This window comes from Euwallacea fornicatus, chromosome 39 (assembly GCF_040115645.1).
Source record: "Euwallacea fornicatus isolate EFF26 chromosome 39, ASM4011564v1, whole genome shotgun sequence".
NCBI lineage: Eukaryota > Metazoa > Arthropoda > Insecta > Coleoptera > Curculionidae > Euwallacea > Euwallacea fornicatus.
The window spans coordinates 770,094-786,739 of NC_089579.1; the positions used below are offsets into that span (position 1 = coordinate 770,094).

Below are 16,646 nucleotides of genomic sequence, written 5' to 3' on the forward strand. Positions count from 1 at the left end.
ACTTTGACATGTGGCAATCGACGTTGACATGTGGCAATCGACTTTGACATGTGGCAAACGACGTTGACATTTGGGAAAAGAGCTACCTCACAAAATTATACATTTTTTCAAATTTAAGGTGCGACTCGCTTGCCAAACCCAGCCAGTTGATCGACCATGGTTTATACTGGGAGATGTTTCCATGGGGTCCACACGGTTCTTTTTTTTTTTTTTTAGTTCATTCCTCGGTACTTTCTTATTGGACATTTGACATTGACTGGTGTGTGATTACTCCGGATTCGCGACTTTTTTCCGGTGGTTAACCGCTGGCCCGGAACGTAAACTACTGAATTCGGGGACGGTCGCGTTCAAAATCTTCACGAGGGGGCGCCACGCTTGACACGTTGGTTGTCTTATTCGCCGTGGTTCAATACCGCGGTGAAAGCTGAGGCAGTTTTCTGACTTTTTTAGGCACTAAATTTGGTTGCGTCTTTCGCCATAAACGATTTACGGCCCTGCCCGCCGTTTTAGATCGGTTGGTTCACGGGACCGCTGAAGAAAACAATCAATTCCTGAATTATTCATCCCTGGTCCAGTAATGCCAAGCCGCGAGATCGAGTTCGACTTGCCGGCGTCGAATCAGCCAATCTTATCGGGCCAAAATAACGCAACGAGCGCACCTGCACAGTAGATTTCCAATTAACTCTGAACTCGTATACACGTACATTTAATATGTGAATCATTAAACGGTACTCTTGCCCAACTTCCTGCTTCAATTACGGGGTAATTAGTCCGCGGAGGCCCCCCCGGCCGCCCCTGGTGTTGGTACAATGGGTGGGAACGCCCCCCTCGGGAGACTCCGAGGTCAGGCCGGGTCAGATTCCCACAAGAAATCTCCCACACTCCACATTAAAGTGGCCCGTTGTTGTTTTTTTCTTCATCTAGTACCGTACACACGCTAGACGCAATCTATAGGCACGCGCTGCACGGCCATTGTTTACAAATTTCCTTTTAATCGTGCCGATAATATATGGGTCGAGATTGGTCACGTGACGCGGTGATATTTGGCCCAATTTAAGAAGCCAACTGCCCCGGTACGCCTCCGCCGCTGCTTTGCGACGCTAATTAATTAGTGCACGCCATTGGCGTGCATCGCGCGATCGAAATCCATCAGCATTTGCGTGCCATTGGGTCCACCGCGAACTTTCGGAGCTCACATCATCTTACGAATATATATATATATATATACAGTACGTCCCCATGTGGGCTGGCCGAGAGGAGACGCGTTCTCAGTTTTTGTTTCATCAAGGAAATGCGACCTCTATGAAGGTTTTCGTGGCGATAACTCAATGAGAAGAAGGAAAGAAGATAGAAGAAGAAGAAGAAAAGAAGATAGAAGAAGAAGAAGAAAAGAAGATAGAAGAAGAAGAAAGATATAAAAATTTGATTGATGGGCCCATTGTGCCATGGTTGGAGGTCGCACACCGTACCGTAGCTGAGTACTGCCCGTTACGAGCGATCGGAAAGTAGGGATCGTGTGGTGGCCGAGCGCTGATCTGGAACAGCACCACTGGCGGAGATTCATCCATATTTGTCTCGATTGAACTGTGGGTCACTCATGGTCTCGGCGTCCATCCACAATCCAAACTTTCCTCCTAACTCCGAAGACGCGATGACGAAACGAATTTTTCTTCTCAATCTCTCAAACGTTCGCCTCGTTTAGCCCCGATTGAGCTGATTTTCCTTAATGGAAATCTTAGATTATCTTCAGGCGAATCCGTTACAACGAGAGTTGCAATTGGTTCTCCTTCGAACCGTCCAGGTTTTCTCCACGTCTACGGTAGCGTGGCGCCAGCGGTCGAGAATTTCTGGATCAAGTTTTGTGCGCCACCGTTCTCCTCTCGGCAATCTCGGGGCACCGAGCAAGGAGTCAATCAACCCCAAAAGCCGAAACTCGCCAGATTTTGAGTTACCTCGACGTTTTCTTCATTCGACTTCACAGCAATCTTCCAGGAAACCTTTTTTTGGGACTTTTCCCTCCCTCTGCTCAACCTCTTGTCCAACATTTCCGCACGGAACGGACTATGTCCGGAGACATCTGGACTGTGCGAAGATTTTAAGTAAAAACCTTCGTCAAATCATCTCTGACAATCGGTGATCCCAACCTTCCCTGAGCACTTTTCCAAAAAACCTTCGTGGTAACGCGTGAGCAAACTGCTCCAAAAGCTTTCAAGCCTCAACGGCCATCCAGTGAGGTCCTGCAGGTCCAACGAATTACTCGTGGTTTAATGGAAGATTGAGATGCCTGAGGTGACCAATTTCACTTGAATTTGAGCAATGGCCGAATCGCCACGCAGTGCGAACGTTCCTGGACACGTTTCGCCTCAGAAGGAAGATCGCGATGTTAGACTAGTGATCTAGTGACAAATGTAGAGAATCAAAAAAGGATTTCTCAAAAAATTACTCTTACACCGTTAAGTTCCTCGAATTGAAGAAAAAAAATGAAATGAGTGAAAATCTAGTGAGTTTTTGAGTATTCGTATGCGTCCAATCTACTCCTTACCTCATGCTCTATGGCCTCACCAAGGGAGCACGTCGAGCTTCCAGTGACCCCGTATATAGAAGCAGATATATGCGTATATGAATTCCACATACGCCCTCCTCTTCATTCTTCTTGTTACCTCCTGTAGGGAGAAATTGTGCTCCGTGTGGAGTCCTCTGCCTTCTTCCATCTCAAAATGGAGATTTTGCGAATAATCCCAGATTCGATGTGTACAGCACCGTATCTAAGACAAACTCACGAAAACCTTGGGCGTATTCGGCTTTTTGGAGTCTCCACATATTTTAGAATTTCAACGCGACTTCCTTAACCCCTTTCGGTACGACCCTGATTTGTCGCTATCGATCCCTATCAAGCTTATTAAAAGTCGCTCTGCGCCATGGGCATCAACTGTTTCGGTGGCGTATATATGCCAAACACAATCACAACTGTCGAGTTTGGCGTTTGAGCGGGATCTGTCAAATCCGTCAATATGTCAAATTTCTGTCAATGTCTAACGCAGGTGCTTCAGGAATTCGGTAGGATTTGTTAATATTTGGTCGTGTGTTGGGTCTCTAAGGTTGCCTACATCGCAAAATTTCACCAGCGTTTTGACTATTGTTTTCAAAATTTTGAAAAATTCGTCGATTTTATCAGAAAGTTCGTAGATTACGAACGTTTTCTCAGTTTTTGTTAAATTTTTCAAAAATTTTCTTAAATTAAAAATTCTGTCATTTTTTGACGTTACAAGAATTTTTCAAAATTCGCAAAGTTCACTACAAAGAAGTAAGTTGATGATGGCTGACTTGAGCCGAAACGTTGGATCAAAAATAACTAGTCGAATAAGGCCAAGAAATGGTAAAAGCTGTCGATTTTTGCCGGATATCTGTGTAGCTACTTGGAATTTCATTAGGCTCAAACGGGCACTCGGTAGAGGGGCTACATGCACACCTTGGCTGCGCTTTAACCGACACTCTGTATCTCTCAAGGCTTCCGCGGCCCCAATGCTAAGCCTCGATTTTGGAACATTTTACGCTTATTGAAAAATGTTCCTAGCATAGCGAACTTCTATGGTACTCGCGCGTATTACCCGTGTACAGGGCAGGACCTAGGGGGTAAGTGGCCCCCGCGTACGTCGGCGAATAGCCCTGTCCGCCACTGAATCCCCCGAAGAACGGGCATGGAACCAGATTGGAAAAATAAAACGAGAACGCATCGCACAGCCTCCTTGGTACTGCCCGAGACGCATCTCATTAGTACCCAATGGGCCGCGCCCATTGGTCGGGGGGCAGAGGGAACTCGTCCAATAACCCGTCGAGGTCGTACCCGATAGAAAATGGCCGGGCGACCGTACAACACCGATTGGTCGAACGGGTTCCGACCCGTTCGTCGGTGATTTGTTTGATTTTTACGCGGTTTTCGAGATTTCGTTATTGTTTCAGTGGATGAGGCACCTACTGGTCGTGCAGTTCGGTAGATGGATGGATGGATTATTCATTTCCTTCGATATTTCGAGTCGGCCGTCAGCCCTATTTTGATTTTCGACAAAAAGGCACGATCGAAGAAGAAATCATGTTACACGCACGACCCTCCCCATCCCGAATCTGTGATAAGCATCGATAAAGTCGAGAACCGCGCATTTAAGTACCTACACGAAGATGCGGTAAGAAGCAGCCGAGATCGCAAGATACGACTCGGGGCGGTCGTAAACTTGTCCAGGGTACCACCGAAAGGAATTAAACCTTTTTGGTTCGACTCTATACACCGCGAATTGGCTTTGCGGGTCGTTCCGCTCGTATCGCTTAAACTTTTATCGGTAAAGAACCCATCAGTGGCGTAAATAATCAAATGCAAAAATATTCTTTCAATTAAATTTAAGCATAACAAACAAAGGGCGTCATTGACCCACAGGTGAGCGAGGGTCAAAAGGGTCAAAAGTTTTGAGACGTCATATATGTATAAGATGCTTTTGTGCAGCATAGTTCTGCGAATCGGCGCGATAACCTTCAGATAAGGCCAGGGCAGCGAATTAATCAATTATTCGCGCATTCGGGCAAAAAAACCCCGATCGATCGATGGACCATAAATCAGGGGCGAACGGGGGCCCCGCGGCCCGATAGTCGGCGGCCGCGTTCGTTTACATAAATTTCGGAAACCGCGACTGGGTCGTAAATCTCCGCGTGATTGATTCGGTTCGGTCCGGTTCCCAGAATTTTCGCGGTGTAAACGCGGTCGCTAGAAATTCCCGCCGCCATTTTGGGCGATGGAAAAAATGTAACCTCAAAAGTCTATGAATTATGGATGGCGCGGTTTCACAATTAACAGCCGTTTTAATATGTGTAACAGAGGTTTAGATCTGGTCGATAGGCAGGCCGCTTGCCGCTGTTATTTATACCAGCGGCGTGACAATTTATTACGTCATTGCGAACGAATCGAAAATATTAATTAATCATCGAAGTCGATCAATATCAAAATCGAGAACAAAACTTTATGAGTCACACGCCAGAGGATCGTGAGTTATTGTAAATCATTTTTTTCGGGAAAAATTATTATTAAAAAATGGTTCAAATCCGACCACCCAGTACATTCCAGATGCAGCACTCACCCAACATTTTACTAAGATCGGCGTTGTGCAGGTCCGGATTCTCGTCAGCCAACTTTTTCCTCTCTACCTTTGCCCACACCATGAAGGCGTTCATCGGCCGCCTGATTCTCGCCTCCTTCGTGGCTTTCTGGCTCTGATTAGGCCCCATCTTTGGGCCGAACCCGGGCCTGGTACCGTACACTGGCATATCCCCGTAGGGCGTCTGCCTACCATAGTCGTACCTGGAAGGAACCCTCTTCAAAGCACCGGGTGAAGAGAGCCAATGGTGCTTACCGATTGTAATCCGCGTAGTTGTCCATGTTGCCGATGGGCGCTCCCCACATGTCACCCGCCTTGGGCAGAGCCTGGGGGAGCACCTGGGTAGTGGGAATCAGGTCCTGGTGACCCGTGGAGTAGTCCTGTGGATACCGGGACGTGAGCTGGTAAGTCTGCAGAAGGGGGGAGGGCGAGTTTGATGGGGATAAACAGCTGTTGTAGTGGGAGGATTGGCCGGAGGGCGAGGGGGTGCATGCATGGTCGTCGATTAATCTGAAATATATTTTTAGATACTGGTCACCGTCATTGCCATTGTTTCATGACTGCATTCATGTGATAAAAGAAAAATGTTATGACTTATTTTTACCAAGATTGGGGCTGCGCGATAAGCCGTCTTCGAACGGGCTATAGGCATATAAAGAAAGCCATTATTCACGTTATGCACAACATTCAGGAAAGTGCATGATAAGTTTTACGACGTTTTAATCTAATTTGCGAAATATTTATGTGTGCGTGTTGTTTGTGTTGCGAAATTCATATCAGGCGCTATCAGCCCTCGATGAAACACTCTCTATAACTGATGCATTGTTGCAATCGAAACTTTCCACATCATAATCCACGACCGAAACACGAGAAATTTCATTTCTGTTCATTATCTGAAATCATCAAATCTCCATCAGTAGCGCAGTAGTACTCGTTTGTAGGCCGCTCCCGTGATAAAGCTACATGATGACGTGCGAGTGCTTCCAACAAGAATTCCCTTGAAGCTTCATTTTTTTTTCCTTAGAGTTGCTCTCTAGTTGAGAGGGGAGTTCCTGAAGTACCACGGGGGCATTTTGATGGGTCGATTCGGAACATCCAGGACGCACCGTTATGCATTAAACTGGAAACTTCAATGGCGTTCACCAATTTGTCATAAACTGAGAGTATTGTTAAGATGAGAATCTCCTGGAAGCATACGTGATAATTCCGAACCCCAACCATTTAAACGTAATCGAATAAGTACGCTTTCCGTCCGGACATTAGTGGTGGTACCACTGTCAGAAAAGATGGGTGCACGCAATACACGATCGGCCGATAAAAATCATCGTCGAATATCTACCCGGTAGGTAGTACCAAAAAAACTGCCGGTCACGACCAGCCCGAAAACATATTTGGACTCGACATGTCACCGTAAATATTAATGTCCGACGGCCGAAAGAACGTTTGGCAGAAGAAGCCGCCCGATCACCATTAGGAATATCAAATGAGTAAGCAAAATCGATTCGTTAGACCGAGTGCCTGCTAATAAATAATCGAGGCAGATGTGCCGGATCGGTACCAAGAAATTGAGTACTGAGCCAAGTACCAAAGGTACCAACTCAGGATCCGTATCCGTCGATTAGCGCGACAATATTACTCCAAAAGGTTCGAAATTTTTCAAAGCTGCACCAACTTTAACCATTTTTCGAATTTCAAACGTGAATATTTTAAGAACGTGAGGAGGAATCGCAGTTAAACTCGAGACCGAATTAACCGCCTCGATGAGCCCCATCAGCCTGCACAGCGCGTGTTGCTCTGCGGCCGTTAATCCTCGAGATGTGGGCTCATATCCATATTGATCTCCGCGATTTTGAAAGTCCCCTGAAACCGTTCTTCAAAATGGCATTTTCAAAGCTCCGGAGCCCGTAGGATTGACACACGTCAGAGTTTAGTACGTCGCAGACAGGGTTGCCAAATCGTTTTCGGAACAGGAACTCGCCCGAGCTGTCGGCGTGTCAAAGAGAAGTCAAATGCGTTCTCGTCGGTTTCTTCCTCTTCGCCGCTCGGGACCTTCCCGATTCCAAAGAGGCCACTCGTCCTCCGGGTGGTAATGAAGTTTTCACGTTTCGGAATGTCACCGGCTCCTCATATAGAAGAATTAGTTGGGTTCGTATGGGGGCAAGTGACCGATCACAAAAGAGCACGGAAGGTCGTTTAGAAGTAACGTCAACGTCAATGTCGTCAATGTCAATGTCGTCGACGACACATTGGAAGTCGCGAAAAACGGAAATTCTTCCGTTTTGACTGATTTTGGAACTCTCGCTGTTTCAGAGACGTGGGGGGTCCTCCCCTCGAAGTAAAAATTGTCAACTTGTGTTTTCAGCAGTTCTTGCGCAAGCGCAAGATAGTTAAGCTAAGTATCTTGCGCAAGCGCAAGATAGGTAAGCTGAGTGAATTTTAAGAGATTGAAGTCGTTTGACGGAAAATCGACTTTCCTCGGAACGCGCGTCGGACCAATCACGGACGTCCTGTCCATCCGAAATCGTTCGCATGGAACTTCTTAATTGAGCGATGATCTATTGCTCAGGCGGTCGGCCGAAGACGACGCGGATTCTTAATAAACAGAGTGTTATTAAAAATACGTTAAACAAACGTTATTAAACAGTGTATAATTGCCGTTAAATGCAGTTTAATATGCGCCTAGCGTCCGGTTTAATTTCAGGCTATTTAGATGATTAATCGGTCGTAAAAATGGAGATTTCTTCACGTTAGTTGCCAACAAACAAGGGGGATTTAATTATTGGATCACCTTGTTGGTGCCAGCAGGTGTAGAACGTTTCGTAACAAAGATAAGAGGTGACATCATCATTATCATCAGGGATTAGCGACCGGACGTGTGTTTTTAATCTCTGAATTGCATTTTTATGCGGGGAGGTGCAGGTCTGGTGGTCAGAACCTCGAACGTTATTAGCAAAAGGTTGTCGCACATCACCGCCGTGGTCGACGCCGAGGCATCGACAGTTTCCGTTATTTGTTCACAAAACGCACACACCCTGTAGAGGCACTGGCGAACATCTTATCACCTTCATGTTGATAAAGCTTTTATCGGGTGAAAGTTTGCCTCCGGCAAATATTGCACTTGATACTCCAGAATTAATATTTTCGTTTTCGGGATTATCGGATACGATTATGGCGTTTCCAACGACGTTTCATACGATAACTGGGAAATCCACGCGAAATCGCCGAACGTTTGAATGGCTGCTGGGATGTAAATCAGTTTTTTTCCTTGTTGCACCGCGCGGAAGCCTCCCCCGACGGGCGCAGACGCGCCCGATGTGCCAAATCCTGGGAGGCGCAGACTCTTACGGAGGAAAATCGAGAATTTTCTTCAACTACTTTCACGCGGGACGATCCTTCGCCATTTTGGCCGGAAAGCAGCCGCGAACCGCCGGAGAACAATTGACTGTTTGCGCGTCACGTCAGAGGTACCTGGAAAACGATGGCGGAGGCGCGATTTTTTGATTCGAACGTGAAAATCGCAGCAGTTCCAATCCAGGTTAATGGCGCAGGTAACGACTTGACTTTTACGACGATGTTGTAAAACAAAAGTTTTATTCGAGACTGTTACGCAACGCCCCGTGTTTTATTCCACACAGTTGTGTATTCACGCATTTGGTCGCGTAAGGGCAAGGGCGAAATCGCTTGCCCTTCAGCCTCACCGTCGAATTTCCCTTGAAACGATATATTCCCACACCTGAACCGTGGTTTTCCGCCCTGGAACGCCGAGATTTTCCCATCTCACTTAAGCATCGATTTGTTTTGCCATTTTCCGACGGGGGTGGTCCTGGAACGTCACCGTGACGTCGCGAAACAATTTCGAATCGCGGCAAGTATCGTCGGCCCCAGCCAGGGGCGCAGATCGAGGCGCGATCTCCGAGTCGAACGGGAAAAGAACAGTGGCTCGAATCCGGGTCAGTGGCGCACGTAACAAATTAAGTTTTATGACGATATTGTAAAACGAATGTATTATTCAGCATTGTTATGCAACAATCTGCTTTTTTCTTTTGTTCTATTTGGGAATAAGGTCTTGCACAAAAAAAAAAGAGGTGGAATAGCGCACTGTTCTCAGTTAACACTCGTTGGGAATAACGTTTGTTTTCTGAGCGCAGCCCGAGCGGACTCTCAACGACAAAAGTAACAGAAAAGGTACCGAGGTGAAAATTTCCTTTAGATAGGGTTGATGCACGCATCACTCCTCAAAGGGTGGACATTTTACCGCCCTCAATGCACAGCACTGGAGTAGAAGGGCGGAGCTTGTTTCAAATTTCAATTGCTTCGTTAACGTTTAACAGGTAAGCCCTGGGCGGTAACGTCGTAATTAGGGAGCTATCGCCAAATTTCCCGAATACTATTGGCTTTGGTCTCTTGTGTTGAGCCAGGTCGGAACTTCTTTCTCGAAGAAGCAACTGGCATGAGAAACTGCGCAAATGCTCATTTTAATTAATACTTAATGCGGCGACTCTTGCCCTAGTCATACTTGCGCAAACGCACTGTCGAACAGACCCAAATTGTCGCAATTGACAATTTTTTTAAATTAATTTCCACTTTGAGTCCGTTCGTCCTCACTTGAAAGTTACATTAACTACGCCCCTGTCTTTGCTCGGTTAAACGCGTGATTTTCCCATTGTACATTGAACCTCCGTAGTGCTAATATCGTCCTTCTCTGGGGATTTGGTCTCCATAAGGAAACTGCATGATTTCTCTATTCCTCTTGAAACTTTAAATACCCGATGTCAGTCCGTATCTCGGGAACTAAACGAGATGCGGCTACCTGCTCGCTGCGCACTCGCAGCGCTCACGGGGCTGCCTGATTTGATGTGTATTTTTTGCGCAATTGCTTTGTAGGTTCCCGAAACATCAGCAGAAAATGGCTGAAATTCGGTACCAACCGTGAGTTTTATCAAAAAAAAAAAAAAAAAAATCGAAATCTTTAAGATTGTGGCTGCAATCCAGAGATATGGAAATTGGACCGTCCAAGTACCCCTTGGAGTATTTAAATGGAAACTGCGACGTTTACTCCCGACCTATAGAAATCAAATTTTCCATGCACAATGGAAATAGGCAAGTTTTTTATGGTGCAAATTTGGCTGAATCGCACCATTTTCCCACCCCCTAGCGCCGCCATTGTTTCGGCGGCGACCTGCGCAAAACACTAGTGACGACTTTGACATGCCGTGCATTTTCGAAAATTTTCTGTCAAATAGACTTTGGAGTTATTCGACGCCGAGTCCGTATGTCTTTGATATGGTCTTCTACGTGATCTCAAACGAATAACCATTCACCGTTATTGTCGGCTGGGTTTTGTTGAAAACTGTCGTTTCTAAGACTTCAACTTTGAACTAATTGCTAAATCTGAGTCTCTTAGCATAATTCAGCAATTTGAGTTTTTGAAACGCTTAAAATCATTTTTTTTTTTTTTAATTAAGCGACAAGCTGAGCAATGCTCCCACTTGCTGAGAAAGCACTTTCAGAGATGTGCTGAGATTTTCGTCCAATGCTCACTTCACCTCTTGGACGAGTCCTGTAGTTCGTTTGGCTGGGGCTCCGTTTCCGGGTTTCCCATGAACACTGCCAGTTCCACGAACCAAGTTACCCCACCCAACCAACGGCACAATTCCAAGGGTCGCGAAGCTGCGATTCCAGTGCCGCAATGTTGGGGGCACTTTTCGCGATAGTTTCGAAGACAGGGCTGAACTTCAAAGGCCCATTCTCCGTTTACAGATTGCTTTTTCCGAAAATAACACTCAAAAATGGAGACTTGTTACCCGAATATAAACACCATTTTCAGCAGTCAAATCTGAACTAACCTGAACTAACCCGAACTAACCCGAACTAATCTGAACTAACCCGAACTAACCCGAACTTACCCGAACTAACCCGAACTAACCCGAACTAACCTGAACTAACCCGAATTAAGCCGAGCTAACCCGAACTAATCAATAGGCCAGTCCATGGGCTCTGGAAAAAGACTATTTTTAACGCACTCCAACTAACAATAAGGGCAAACGAAGTTGTATTTAAGTGAGGTTAGGTTTATTTGTTTAGGTATGAAATTGGGCAGAAGGACCTATCACAGACATACGGGCTGGGTCTCAGAGGATTCCAAAGCGTACTTAACTGAAAATTTTCCGTTTTTTTTTCATTTTACTTTTATTTTTAGGTTGAGCCACTCCCCCCTGGTCATTTCCGCTTAATAATTTCCATATCTGTCCCGTATAAAAGTGCGACTTTTTAAATAGGGCTTCTTGTGACCAGTGAATGCGCTTAACGATGGATCATGCTTCCATTACTAAACCTTCACATCCAACTAATAAGTGCCGTTTTGCGTCCTGTCCCTGAACGATCGATCATTTTAATATTTTTACCCAAGCAGGCTTCGAAACGTCATGATGACACACGCCGTGACGTGATGAAACAATTGCGAAACGCATCGAACGTCCATGGGCTAAACCAGCGCGAGTTTCGAAAGAAATTCGATCAGGCGGGCTTTGGAATCGTTTGACAGCGAGGCCGTATGTCTTCGATCTCTTCTTCTGCATAATCTCGAACATAACCAAATAAACCTAAGCTCACTTGAATAGGGCTGAATCCCTCATTGCCGGCGGGGCTTCATTGAAAATAGTCTTTTTTCAGACTATACGGACTCGTCTGTCGGCTACTGACAGCTTCTGAGCGCCAAATATGACGTTTACGTTCAGAAGAAAAGTCTTCGCGGTGGAGTGTTATTTGCAGAATAAGGGTTTCAAGAGCGGATAGAGGCCCTTTGAGCTTTAGCCCCATTGTTAAAAGTCTGGCGGCAAATTCCCAACCCCGATTCCGCGGCCCTTCGAACTGCGTTGTTGGTTGGGCGGGTTAATTTGTTCCGAGGAATTGGCAGCGTTGGAAGGAAATCGGAATATGGTAGACCAACCCAGCAAACCCCAGAGCTAGTTGGGAACGCGTGGCGAGCAGTGGACGATGGCCCCGGCGCAGGTTTAAGAACGCTTTCTCAATAGGCGGACGTATGGCTTAGTGCTTATCGCTTAATTAAAGAAAAGGAAAAATCTGGGATTATTTTCATACAGGGTGATGAAACGGGGCGGAGATACTGTTTAATTGCTTTAGAGTTTAAGTCCTGAAAACGGCTATTTTCGATAAAATCCAACTAACGATGGAAGCAAACGGAGTCGTATTTGAGTAAGACGAGGCTTATTTGGTTATTTGCGAGATCATACTGAAGAACGTATCACAGACGTACGGGCTCTCCAGGGAGGTAGTTCCAAACCTCATTCGACCGCAGAAATTTTTTTAAACGCGCGAGCTACAATTTCCTGCCGGGCTGCGACAAACACAGTGGCTCGCCGACGCCAGTGGCGCACGTCAGAAATGAAATTTCACGAAGACGTTGCTAAATATGCCCAATTCTTTGCGCGCATGAGCCGACGCCGTGCGTTTCAAAAGAGTCCAGGTCGGCGTTGTTCCACGCCGCGGCCGTATGTCTTTGATACGTTCGAAACGTAAACAAATGAACTTGATCTCACTCAAATATGGCTCCGTTTACCTTTATTATTCCTCCGGATTTTATTGAAATGAGTTTCTTCAGCGGACTCGTCTGCTGGTCGGTTCAAGTCTTGCAAACGCCAAAAGTCATGTGCAAGTTCGGGACGGAAGCCCTCGCGGCCGAGTCTCACTTCGGGAACGGACGTTCATGGACGGAGGACGGGCCATTGAAATTCAAATCTGCCCTTGCGGCATTCGCCGTTAATCTGGGTGAGTTTCATTCAAGTTTCGTTTTTTCTTGCGGCAAAGGTCGAAGTCGCAAGTGTGGTCAGGTTCCCTTGTCCGAGTTCGAGATTGCGCAGACGGGCTCATCGAAGACGCGCGGGCCGGACGATTTCAGAATCCGCTTGACAGAAATCGCTTTCGGTCGCACGTCATTCGCGCCCGTCAAGCGCTGCGTTGCCGATTCGAGCGCGTGCGTCGGTTGCCAGACGCAGTCGCTCGGTTTTGGGAGATTTGGGGATTTCGGCTTTCGAAGGAGACAAAGCTTAAAAAAAAAGCGACTTCGGCGCAGAGGGGGGCGTCCGCGTAGCCGCTCTTTGCAAGGTGAGACGCACGGCCGGCAAGTAAACCATTGACCCAAATAATAGCGTCCATTGGGCAAAAATCCGGTCGATAAAATCCCAACTTTTCAGTCCGTTCTAAGGCGATTTACGGGCCTAATGAATGACCGCAAGCCCGTCATTAACTGTAATAATTATAATTAATGGAAAAACGTCGAGTAATCAATCAATTTAGGTGTCAAGTTTTTCGTTTCGCCGAGGCTTAATTAAGACGCGTTCCCTTCGTCGTGTTTATATTTTATATTAATCGTTATCATTCGTTAAGTGTAAAATTGCAACTGGACCGATTCTTTCGAGCACTCGGTTTCTTCGTGTTGCCGCTCGGTTGCCGTAAGATTAAACACTTGCTGGCGTCGCGGCCTTATCTTATCAAAACTAATACTAATTCCGAGCTCGTATCAAAAGTACCATGTTTATTTGGTATTTAGTGGGAAAACAATAGCGTAATAACTCCTGGAAATTGGCAAATACGCCTGGTCAATAGCAAACACTTCACGTGTTTGTTCAACAAACGCCGTTATTATTCACTCTACGGGCCGCGACCGCGCACCGAAATCAGCCATTATCGATATCGATTCCTGGATCGATTTCGGGCGTCGACCGCGTGATTCCCCCCGTAGTCGGGTCGGACGAGTCGAAATCGCCGGTTTTTCTCGCGAGCGGACTTGCGAACTCAGGAATGCAGTCTCGCACGGGAGAAAAACCGCCGAAATCGGCGACGAACGACAAGGGACGCGGACTCCGCCAACGGGCGACGGGTGAAACGTTTCCAGGGGGGGCAAACCGGGACAGTCCTCCTATACGACGTAGAGCACGCGAGACGCCGTACTCCGCCGATCTGACAGGAATCGAAATCTTTGCCCATATCGGACGAAAACGTGGTACTAATCACGACGGCCGGTCGTACCATCATCACGGCGCAAAAACCCGTCAAAGCAAAAAGCCCGATAAATCGCATGACGGATGACAAACGAGTCAGTTTTCATCTCTGGGATCTGAACCAGACGGGTTTTTTGCCGCCCTCGGATGACAGATTCCGCGGACGGTACCCGGTACTTGTACGGCTAATAACTATATTTGTTAATTCGTCTTCTGCGACGGCAGTACTCGTCACTTGGTAGTGAGTGACAGCGACATCTGTAGCATTAGAGCCGCAAAAAGTTCTACGTGGAACTAAAGAGGAAATGTGTTCAATGCCCAGCCCACGGAGTCTTATTAAGTTCCTTGGCCAATCAAGACGACTCGGAGATTAACCGCAATAAGCGGCTGAACGTCAAGCGGCTTGACAAAATAACTCCGAAAAACCGCGAGATCTGCTTAAAGTGGGTGTGGTCACGGCTTTACGGTGAGGCTCACACTAAGCGTATTTTAATAAGTCGACCGATAAAAGAACACAATTTCGGTTTAGGGCTTAGGTAGAGTGTGACTTGCACGAATTTAATTCGATCTCGAATGATTCAATAATTTCTTATCTCCTTCTTCTAGGCAGTGGTGGCGAACTAGCCGTTTTCACCCCTTTCGCGTGCCCGCACTTGAACCGGTCGACGCGGCAACGCATACTCTATTACGTCACGCGTTAGTTGTCGCCCCTCGCCGCTAGTAGACCTCCCCAGTGTCTTTTTCATTCTTCGATTTTTCTCTTTTTGTGACATTCGAAGCGCGATACGCCCCTGACCAGTGGCGGAGACCCAAACCGGTATTTATACCCGGTATGTCACAACATGGTCCGAATTTGTTTTTCTACTCGTGAATAGCGCCGGATTGTGATTAATTATCCTCGAGATTTTCGGGTTCCCATTTATAGAAAATTAATGCGAAGTTGTGCAATAGAGGGCGCAGCCTAAAAGCTCTTTCTCGTCCCAGTATCATACACATCATGATTGCGGTGCAATTAATTGCGAGAGATATCTATAAAGGTCGGATATAGAATGACATTTGAAGGCAATAATTGGCGTTATATACGTATATGCGCAGCATTGCGAATTAAAAGCTTTAGCAAAATTAAGACAGACTTCGGGCAATTATTATTAATGAATGGACGCGTCGTACATCATTTTTTTTTTTTTTACGTTGCTGTTGTGTTACTGCTGACCCGAAAACGTCCATCTCCTCATTTTTATAAATCTCAGTGGCGGCGCGCCCTCGTTCCTCATCGAAAATTCCTCGACGGCCTCCGCACCCGCCAAACCTAAATCCGTCCGATCTCCCTGATTTTCAGTCGCGTCACGTCCACGCGCGGTTCGCGTCGACTTTTTGCGCGGGCCACAAAAGGCCTGAACAGCCCGTTTCGATTCGCGCCATCATAATTAAGACATTCGCTTCCCCGCACGGCCTTAAATCAGGCCACAACTATGCTAATGGTCGCCAATTACAGCTTTTTCCCATCGGCCGCCGTACGTAGGGAATTTCGTGAAAATGGATGAGCATCAGATTCCGGTCCGCACAGGACGGAGTTTCTTCATTCCGACCAATCGACGCGGTGGAAATGTCAAAATCGAAATTGCGCACCGTACATACGTCACCGTGCGGCAGCTCCAGATCTAGGCGGAGTGGAAAATAAAGCGAAATTTGAAATCTTAAATTTAACTTTAAAATTTTTTTCTTGAATACGATAAATGGAAAAATAAAAGTAAAAACGGTTCATAATTTTAAAATAAAGTGCGCTGCTATCGTTTAATCCTCCAGCCGCATTGAAACCTGATTGACAATTGACAGACGGGTGACATTGACTTTGACAAATCTATTTCCATCTTTGTTTAAAGTGTTTCTGCGTTTTTACAAGAGCACTACTAGTTAACCCTCGAAAATTAAAAAAATTGTTAAAATTTTACATACAGTGTGTCCTCGGATGGGAGGAAAGTTTTTTTTCCCATTTTACGAGCAAAATGTGTTTTTCACGAACGGGTTTGCTTGTTCTCAGCAGGGCAGTACTCAGCTACGGTGAAAGGGTAATGGAGGTTCGTACCGTGGCGTAATTGTACCACATTTTTTGTGTTTATAATATTAAATTATTACCACAAAAGTCTTAATTGCCATAATGGATTTGTTGTATGTTGTAAATTGACCCAGTTTTCGACGTTTCCGTGTAAAGAAGAGGAAAACTGAAATCACGAGACCTGACTCAACTGTACTGAAACCAGCAAACATTTCTATAGAGGATATATTTTGCCGGCAATATGAAAAATGAGAAACTTTTTCCTCTTGACAGCCCTATCCGAGGGTACAACTCGAGCAGGCAAAAAGATCCTTAGAAATCTCGCAATGAGTTTTTTTTAATCTACAGAGACTTATGTAAAAATTTCATAATAACCTCAAAGAGGTCCGTTGGTAATGATGAAAAAGTTCTCGAAATCTATAGAAAATC

The 16,646-nt window shown here is 46.1% G+C and overlaps 1 protein-coding gene across 3 annotated transcripts in view; it reads right to left on the reverse strand.

Moving 5' to 3' along the window:
- Positions 1-16,646, reverse strand: part of Sox15 (Sox box protein 15) — a 37,754-nt gene that overhangs the window by 16,581 nt on the left and 4,527 nt on the right. For 2 of the 3 annotated variants that reach the window (XM_066301379.1, XM_066301381.1), the window contains exons 2-3: positions 5,397-5,651; positions 5,124-5,344 (exon numbers count right to left, since the gene is read on the reverse strand). In XM_066301379.1, the coding sequence (XP_066157476.1) occupies positions 5,124-5,344; positions 5,397-5,651 (476 nt within the window). Of the gene's footprint in view, positions 1-5,123; positions 5,345-5,396; positions 5,652-5,745; positions 5,868-16,646 lie in introns of those variants that run through there. The other variant, XM_066301380.1, reaches the window with a different exon arrangement.